This window comes from Anopheles funestus, chromosome 3RL (assembly GCF_943734845.2).
Source record: "Anopheles funestus chromosome 3RL, idAnoFuneDA-416_04, whole genome shotgun sequence".
Classification (NCBI taxonomy): domain Eukaryota; kingdom Metazoa; phylum Arthropoda; class Insecta; order Diptera; family Culicidae; genus Anopheles; species Anopheles funestus.
Window position 1 is genome coordinate 83,791,893 of NC_064599.1, and position 9,857 is coordinate 83,801,749.

At 40.0% G+C, this 9,857-nt stretch overlaps 2 protein-coding genes across 7 annotated transcripts in view; both read right to left on the reverse strand.

The window, feature by feature from the left end:
- Positions 1 to 6,040, reverse strand: part of LOC125767431 (solute carrier family 12 member 4) — a 115,058-nt gene extending 109,018 nt beyond the window's left edge. The window contains exons 1-2 of one of the 6 annotated variants that reach the window (XM_049434015.1): positions 5,899 to 6,039; positions 4,338 to 4,765 (exon numbers count right to left, since the gene is read on the reverse strand). The gene's annotated coding sequence lies outside the window, so the exon portion shown is untranslated. Of the gene's footprint in view, positions 1 to 749; positions 1,194 to 4,337 lie in introns of those variants that run through there. The other 5 variants (XM_049434014.1, XM_049434024.1, XM_049434016.1 and 2 more) reach the window with 5 other exon arrangements.
- A 1,312-nt stretch (positions 6,041 to 7,352) lies between these two features.
- LOC125767439 (zinc finger protein 300-like) lies at positions 7,353 to 9,856 on the reverse strand. Its single transcript, XM_049434034.1, has one exon. It carries the CDS (start codon positions 8,878 to 8,880, stop codon positions 7,429 to 7,431), a length of 1,452 nt encoding a protein of 483 aa, XP_049289991.1. The 5' UTR covers positions 8,881 to 9,856; the 3' UTR covers positions 7,353 to 7,428.
- Position 9,857: the final 1 nt, after the last annotated feature.

Here is a 9,857-nt window from a genome sequence, read left to right on the forward strand (position 1 = left end):
TTCACGTGATGGTAAGTTGCTTTCAATTTTAATTTGAATTTTGAATAACCCGAAGTAGTGTTATAAACAAGCAATTGAAAGAGTCCGTACTTGCTATTAAATTGATTAGCCCATGACATTCCTATATCAGAAATGATAACGATCACGATACGATCGAGTATGCGCATGTGAGTAAAATAGATTTTAAAACATTGGAAAGGGGTTTGAATATTTAAGAAATTCAATAAAAGATACAAGTCAAATTAGTTAACGTCATTGTTAGCAAAATAACTGACTAAACTTTGCATACCAATTTACGATCAGCTCCCTATAAACAAACTGCAATCCATATTGTCCTTGCATTGTGAACTGACTTCAACTAATTTTAGCTTGTCCATACAAGTCCTCAGCAGGCATAACGTTGTTTTCTCTTTATCAAACCTATGCACGAACAAATCCCAACTGCATAATCTCGGGGCTTAAATCTTGTCTCACTTCTCGATCCACCACCAAGGGAAACCCATATCAATCGCCAGGGTAACACTGACCCGGAGGAATAGTTAGGAGAATTAGTAATACACGGATGTTATTTAATCAGATTGGTTTTATAGGTAGACAACGCATCTTCTAAGAAATGTGAATTCTGTCACAGTAAAGTACCACTTATCATGCATCAAACATGTCACCTATTAAAATTTCTGCTTTTGATAACACTTCCCACAATAACAACACAACCAGAAACAAGAAAAGAAACCAAACCATTTACGCACCGTATTCCCACCTGTACGCCAATCATCAATCGCAAACGTAGACTGAATCTGCCAAAAAACGTTTGACAACCGGTTACTGGTGGCTGGTTTTTAGTGCTACCAACCAACCCAGCACCCTGATAGTCGATAAGAAATGCCTTTTTGTGACTAATCGCATGCGCCACCGTCTCTATACAGCGTCTAGGGTTGAACGCGTAAGAAGGGGGTGACATTTGTGGGCAAATGTCTATGTGTGTTTGTGTATGTTTGAAACTGTTATCAAAGATAGCACAGCACCCCTCCTGGTACTATTAGACGCTCTGCAGATTCGTAAAACCTCAAATTTGGGGCATTGCAGTGTCGGATGAGATAAGGGCAAATGTAAAATGTATGGAAACGTTCCCTGACCATAGTTGAGCTTTGATATGGTTCCGCCCCAACAGAAAAGTATTTAAGCTAGTTTACTGTGAAAAAGTTGGTGTGCGTAATCTAATCCGAATCTGAAGATTCTCCATTTTTAAAAAAAAACGTGACTTTGGCCATTGAACGTTATCTAAACGATAATGTTTTTTTCATTGGAGAGAGAACCAAGGCTTAGGATCTCGGTAATGGCAATGTTCATCCTTCGTTTCTAGGTGACATTCCTCTGTAAGTTTTCACAACTCTCAACATCGGTGTACAGGTTGGCTTTAAAATCGATATCAATAAACGTGTTGGATTATGGGGATTTTATTTATTTAACCACACCCATGCTCTCGGCACATATTTTTGTCTATTTATTTATTCTCTCCTTCCGTTGGAATTGTTATCATTTTATGCAACACGCCATTTGGTAGGGTAGAGCAATTAGCGAACGTTGTGCGCTAACTGGTTTCATAACAAAATTAACATGATGAAGCAACATTGTGTTAAAAGGGAGAAAGTTAGCGCTATAAAGTGGATACCAGCAGAATGTAACTTTTTTGTAAGAGTTTTTCTTGCTCCTTGGTTCGTAAAACACTAATTATGATCTCATCTAAGAGTTATAAAATCATTGGAAAAATATTTATATGAGATAATGTTTATTAAGGAATAACCTTGTCTATATTTAAAAGACGAACGAAAATAGCTCAGGTCTTGGTGTACTATTTTTAATGTAAGCATTCTCAATTGCAAATAACGCATCCAATTTAGCGGACAAGCCCACAAACCCCCTTTTTTATGCTGGTTCAGAATCCGTAGCAATTCTTGTAATTTTCTAGTTCCAAGTAAACACAACGCTCACGCTTTCCCAGCAACGCTACTGCAATGTTATGCGTCTAACATATCAATTTAGAGGCAACGTCACATCAAACCTTTTACGATCGATTCCAATTGGCAATTTGGATCAACTGGCAATTGAATTGACCCGCGCAATCCAACCATGGGCTCCCGTGACGAGTAGGAACGGTGATTGCTGACGGTTGAACGATAAGAGTGGTTGGAAGTTTTGATTGAGTATCGTAAGGAAGGGGTTTCGATTGTTCACCATCTACGTGAAACGCTGCCGATCGGTTACCGTGGCCAGTGTGACACACAGATTTTTATGGCATCCAATTGTCTGTCAATGACACGGGTGTGTATTATGCGAATGGGTAGGTCTTTCCCAAAATTGGGGTTGTAACGAATTGGGGATGGAAACACATTTACCTGTGGCAAATTTCCACGAGATAATTGACAACTCGTACCACTTAATAAAAGCAACTATATGCACTGAAATGTGTCGCTTACCTGTCAACATTAAATCGGAGCAACAGGTCATTAAACAAACGCCACCTTTCGGGCTGGAATTTTGCCAACGGTCGGTTAAATAAAGCAAGGGTAACGAAATGTGTTATCGTGTAATGAGCGATAGGATAGTGTTATCACGCGAAAGTGCTATCGAATCGACCGCTTCAGCAAAATAGATGTAAAGAATGGTTTGCGAACATAGAGTGAATTATCTTACTGGACTTCACATGTCAATCTAACCTTAATAAACAAATACAAATTACTATACTGAGCTTTGAATATTCAATTCATTACCCAGCTTATATATTCTTGCACAAAAAAATATATTTTAGGAAAGAATCAATAAAGTCCTTCCGAAGCCTAATATCCTATCCGTTTAGGTTATAAAATATGTAAGTTCAGCTCAGCGCAAGCATATGACACTATTCCAAGCAATAGTGAGAGTAGAAACGCAAGTGTCCTTTCGTACCAACGCATCAACACGCAAACACACATAGAAAAATAATAACCGAAAGCACAAAACATCACAGTGATCACAGGATCTAGATAAAGCTGGTACGATAAGCTAAGTCACAAGACTGTCAAACTTGTTTATAGAGGTAATACAAGCACGTGCCCTTACCAGCTGATGATGATTAGATACTATGTCGATAACAATAAGTGACTGTGGTTGGTTTTGTTAGTTAGGTTATTTGTAATTAGCTGTTCAAAGGGCTTTAGGATCCAGTTTGTTTTTAAATTCTTAATCATTATTTATCAACAAAGCTAGTGATTTATGATGTACAACCAAAAGGTGTGATTAAAGGCCAGGGTCTCCTTTCATGTTGTTGTTCAATGTGTCTGGTACACAATTGTTTCTAAATTTGAAAATTAATAACCCATTTCCGTTGCAAGGTGTGTTGTAAATCAATGTTTGATATCTATTCGTTTATGAGAAAAAAACAAACAAACTCTGTAGGGATGCTTGCACCAAAACTTTTTCAAAAGAACTTGAATTAACTTTGTACTATGAACATTTGTTCAAAATTGCTCACCCATTTGGTTTGAGTTGGAAGCAAATCAATGAACTACTGTGATTCAATTTCAAACATGGTTATCCCATAGGATAGAATCCTTTCCCTCTTCAGTACTAGAATTAACTACCTACACTAAAACACAAATTATCATAACATTCAATTAAAGTGAAATAATGTCATTGTTTGCTGAATAATCCATCATAATCCTAATATAACGAACGCATCACACATTCCTTCGTCTACGTCGCTAAACAAACAAAGTACTGACAAATCAAAATGTTTGCATAAAGAATGTATAAAACGCATTTTTATCCAAACAATCAAATGATACATTCTCTATCGCAAAACAGCAATGGTTGGTAGATAAAAAATGTGCCGTAATCGGCGAATTGTTGCATACTTTCCCAACAAACCTCGTAAAAGGCTGAGCTGTAGGGATGGAGAAAATTTTATAAAACAATTTTGTTCGCAGTATTGTTTGTACGGCGCGCATGGAGCATCATTATCTGGGCTAATGGTGTTCCAATATAATGCAAACAGATGTTTGATATATTCTTTGTTTTGCTTTTGTGGTGATTATTTTAAAACGATTGAACTTCAAACCGTGTGCTATTGTTGAATTAAATAGTAATGTCAATATCAAAATTTGTCTCTCGTTTCAAACCAACACCAGTTACAGTAAAAGGAAAATCAAGCAAACTTACCCAATCTGGGGCAAGTGCATCATGCCAGGGTCAACTCGCAACGTTCGGCACAGATGCAACCAAAAATGCACGCGTAACCCCCTTCATGTCTCAAACCCCACTCCCTCCCAGCTCTGTTTTCTTAGGTCAATAATAGTTACCTTCTTGAAGGCGCACCCCAGAACCTTGCACCGTATCGAACCGCGACGGTAACTTTACTATTTAGCGTTACACACCACTGCTTCTCGGCCGTACTGCGCGGCTGTGCGTCAACACCATCATCACCTTACCACCACCATCACCCACCCACACAAGCGACCATGGGAGGGTGCGTGTCTGCAAAATTACAAACACTCGTCTCGCACACAGACACACACACACACACACACACAAACACACGTGTTCAATAGAAGTTCAACTATTGATCAGCAAGTATCGATCGGTTTGCATTTAATGGCGCGAGTCGGCCCACTCGCGGATTCAATTGCAGCAGATGATGATGCACACGTGTACGGTTAAGGGAAATGGGTTCGATTTTTCCCTCCACACCTCGCGGAATGATCACTATTATCACACACTCACTGCTGCACTGTCAAGGGGGAATAAAAATAGTGGAAAATTCGCTTTTTTCGGAAGGAAAAAATAATGTCTAATTTGATACTAATGATCCACTACAAATAGGAAAATTCGCCTTTTTCGGACGGAAAAAATAATGTCTAATTTGATTCTAATGATCCTCCACAAATAGGCAAACAATAAGCAGAAACGAATCGGTGTTCCATTCGATAGAACCACCAGCACAACAATGATTCGATCATACACCACCAACCGACGTTACAATCGTATCATCATCATCAACTATGTGCCGAAGGCGAATTAGTTTCAATTAATCGTCGTTAAACGGACCCAAGTAGTACTCAATAGAACACACACACACGCACATGTTTAGCGTTTTCCACCTCTTACCTACTTACCCGCCTCCTTCCCATCAATGCACATACAACAAATTGAAACACGATCACCAGTCACCAGTGCATACACCACACATTAGTGTGAGGAAAGATAACAGCAGCAACCATTGGGGTCGGCACGGACCGAAAGCAAAACCATCTTTCTTTTCCTTCGCAACAGATTATTTATCAATGACGCTTTTAGTAGTTTTCTGTTTTGCTCATTGGTTTTTCACCCCCTCGGGGATTCCAAAGTATCTTATTTGGTATTTTATCAAAAATAAAAATAAATAAAGTCGTAGTAACAATTATTTACTTAACACTTGATCACCATTTATGTTGTCCAATGAAAACTTTCAGTGCCTACTAGTGTTTACAGTGTTGTACCCATTCATTCCATTATAGCGTGACTTCTAATGTTCTCTTTCACAAATGATTCTACTTACACACTAACTGACCACCATTGCGTTGATGATTGGGCGGGAACAGAAAGGACCTTGGTCTTCTCTTTACTTTTTTTTACGCTGTCACTCCCATTTAGAAATCGATTTTCCAGCGGGTAAGATGCCGGTTCGAAGATAAATTGTGTTACCTTCAAAAGAGTCGTGCATACATTATCAAACCGAATAGAATGCTCTAGCAGGGGTAGTAATAAGAATTACTAAAGCTCCCTATTCTATTGCACTTATTTAAACAACACTATGTTTATTTTTATTCTGCTCGTATGGTTTACAATAAATCTCCAATAACAAACGAAAGTACATCATATTACCCGTACGAGTCTTGTGGCGCGATAAACACGTAGTCGCCTTTCTCGTATATACCGTATATCGCGTGAATAATTGCTCGTATAAACGTGCGCACTACGCGGCACAACAGTTCGGAGGAAGCGAAAGATCCAGACTGCTGGTTCGTTTGGTCCGAGACCGTCTACACGCAAGTGGTCCTCGTAGCGGGAAGAACAAAAAATAAATAAAAACGATGACGACGGCAGTCGCGTTCAATACCGTCAGCTGGTTGCAGTAGCATCAACTTTTATGGTTTTCCACCGAGCAGATGATGATTCATAACCGACCGGCGCGTTCCGTACTGTTTGCCTGCACGCCCGACAAGACAAAATCAAAGGCAAAACCGCCTGGAGAAGACTGTGTGTAACGTGTGGATGAGAAGAGCGAGCGATGAAGTACAAGTAAGCGTTTCAGTTTCCTGTTCAACTCCCCCTTGGAGAACTGAGTAAACAGTTCCGGTCGTTACATGCAAAGTACGTTAGTGAGCGTTACACTGTTGTTGCGTACGTAATGTGAAAACAACGAAAGAAAATAAGAGAGAGAGAGAAAAAGAGAGAGAGAAAAAGAGAGAGAGAGAGAGAGAGTAATTGGTTAACTTTTCCGTCGGGTGAAATGAACTAACTCAAAAAGGGTGAATAATAGCAATAGGGTAGAACCAGAATTTATTTCCGGCGTTACAATATAACAAAAGGGTATGCCTGAAGTGGACAAAATGCGCGGGAATGTTTTATTCACTCGCAGCTCTCTCACACACCGGATGGTTTAATGAAGGAAAGTCTTGTCCTTCGGGGGATACCGATACAAACACCGGTTCTTATCCACCATTTTGTTGGTTCTTATCGAGGGCAGAGGGAATATAACCGTCAAGTACAGCAGTAACGGTATTAAGTAGTTGATGTAAAGCTTTTGTAGTAAAAGGTCGTTTTCAAGCAGGTTTTTTACGTCCAATATGCTTAATCAAGAAAAAAAAAATCCTGTGCCAACTTGTGTCATCAATTCATAAAGTTGTACATTGGTTAATGCATTGGGATACCTGCTCTGGAAGAATGCTTCCATAGATGTTCTTCTGATTGTTGAAATTCAACAATAATCCGTTTTCTTTTTTATCCGTAAATATGTAAATAAGAATGGTACTGGTGAAATCATGAAATACGTCCGGGAAAACAAATCAAAAACATCGTGAAAAACCTCGGGATTTCTACGGGAGGAAATCTGTGAAATCACAGATTCCCACAGAAAAACTGTGGGAATGGACAAATATGCATTACCTCTTCTTCCGATGTTTACTTTACGGCAATTTAAGGATCAGAAATCAAATTGGGGGTTATGTGCCACCACTTTCATGGATACCCCCCTGTTACTCAAGATCGAAAATCAAACCAATTTATATGCCATGTGATACGAGCCAGCAACGAATCAGCTAGTGAAATCGACGATCTATTCAACGTTTGACAATAAATAACGTTTATTATGATCTTAATATTTTTACAATAGGTATTCATCATCCTGTACAGTTATTCTACCTTCAGTTTTACCATAACATTCTCCCCACGGTAGGCGATTCGCACAGCTTGAAACGTGTGCCTTTTCACGTGACTCGACAGATGATCGCTGCGTATGAATGCCTGCTGACAGATGTGGCACACAAACTTCCGCTCGCCCGAGTGCATCCGGCGGTGGCGTGACAATTCGTACGAGCGTGCAAAAGCCGCTCCACAATTCGTCCACGGACAGTGAAAGGGCAATGTACCTGTATGCAGCAACTCGTGCGCTTTTAGATGACTTTGGCGTGTGTAGCTTTTGTTGCATCCTTCATATGAACAACGAAACGTTCGCCCTGGATCTGGTTCGGGAACGATTGGATTATCCGTATCTGATGATTTCGGCATTGGTGGGCTCACTGCTGGGGGTTTATCACATCCAATCGAAACCTTTTTGGCTATCTTGACCCCAGGAAACAGTTGCTGAATTTCGCTGTTGGGTAGATTGTGTCTTCGTACGTGTGCCAGCAGATGATCCCGACGGAAGAATCGCTTTTCGCACCATCGACAGTTGTGATTACGATCGCTGGTATGCGTCACAAGATGGCGGTTAAGGGTTTCGGATCGTGCAAATCGTTGCTTACATTCCGACCAGCTACATTCGAAGGGCAGTTCGCCGGTGTGGGACCTTTGGTGCACTTTAAGGTGTGATACCTTGATGTATGTTTTTCCACAACTTGGCCAGTCGCAAGCATATTTGCGATCTTTGGTGGAGTATGTGAGCTGCTTCGTTTCCTCCACGAATATGTTATCCTCATCATCGAAATCTGAATTGATAAAGTGATCTTGCTGTGCGTCACCTTCAACTACTTCATCTTCATCACAATCAGTCCCTTCGTATGCTATGATTAAATCGTCATATTCTCCACCGAAACAATCGTTTTGCTTCTGTCGTGAGGTTTCGTTTACTATGCAATCGTCTTCATCGTACTGAATTAAGTCCGGCTCATTTTCCTCGATCACGATGCTTTCTTCCTGCTTTTGATCTACCAAGGCTCTCGTTGATCCGATCGCCAAATCTTCTTGCACGTTTATTTCAGAATGTCCTTGCTTTTTGGCTGAAATATCCAATTGTTCATTTAGTAATAAAAATCGCAAACCACTTTGGGGGGCTTGGCTGTTTCCTTCTGGAGCGTTACTCCTATCCTCGTGTGACGCTATCTTACGACCCCAAGGAACATTTCTACTGTGATACTTTTCGTGCGCTTTTAGATGCTGCTCGTTGAAGTACAGCTTCTTGCAACCGACATGTCCGCACGAATAAACTTTGACTGAAGCATCAACTCCGATGGCGGTAGAAGCAGTGTTAGCTGCAGACAACCCGTCTCCAATCGATCCAGTAGATTCATTCTGCAATAAATACTGTAAAACTGTCACACCTGAGCTGAAGGATGAAACAATTACTTCGGTATCAATACGTTCCATCGGGAAAGTAATGAGTGCTATCAACAAATCACAGTTTTTCCCATATTTTAACAAGCTGACGAAGTTCGTCTGTTTACGATCTAAACGTCAAAACAAGTCTTGTAGTGATGGGCATGAAATCGGATTATAAACTTCATTGGAACATTGTGGACAGGAATCGCTCCGCTCCTATTTTCTTATGTGCTATAATTTATGGCGCTATAATTTATTGTGCTATGGTTTAAATATCCGCATAAACGCTGTTCGGGGTAAATGAGATATCCAGTATTCCGGGAAATACCAGTACCACTGATCGAGGTTAAATTCCACCACACAATTTAGCGTCCTCTGTTGCCAAAAGTTACAGAGCAGATAGTGAATATAAATTGTCCGTTAGTTTTTATCAACAAAACGAAAAATATAATTAAATACCGAAGGATGCATTTTCATGATTTTTTTTTTGGTAAATTTGAGATTGATTTTATTGTTAGAGACTCATTCGACCACTATTACGTGGTGGTGGTAGGAGAAAAAATTAATTTCGTTAAGTAATCCATAAAATATATCCATGTATACGCAACAATCCCGAACTTCGTAAAACCGGCTACGTAACCAAATCTGGTTGATTAAGTAAATTAAACGAGGAAGAGAATTTATCAACAGCACCAGGACATTCCTCTTCAACTTCATCTGACCTTTACCGGCTATGGTAGCCTTTCATCAAAATTGAAACCATACATCGGAAAGCTACAATCGACCCTGGGTTGCGTCATTTCACGCAACACTACACCCGATCTTCTTCCTGCACACACATTTACAGCTTGTGATAAGATCCTTCACACACGTAATCATCAGCGCACGTTGCGCCTCCGACAAGATGAGTTTATTTTTATCCCAAAAAAAAATTATGCTTTGTGTATGACCGATAACTATATCACGTTCTGCAACCTACAGACATTGGACAGACGATGACTAACCGTATGTGCACGTTCAACTCC

Bases quoted from the DNA above. Each gene is read 5' to 3' on its own strand.
- LOC125767439 (XM_049434034.1), bottom strand. From the start codon at position 8,880: ATGGAACGTATTGATACCGAAGTAATTGTTTCATCCTTCAGCTCAGGT.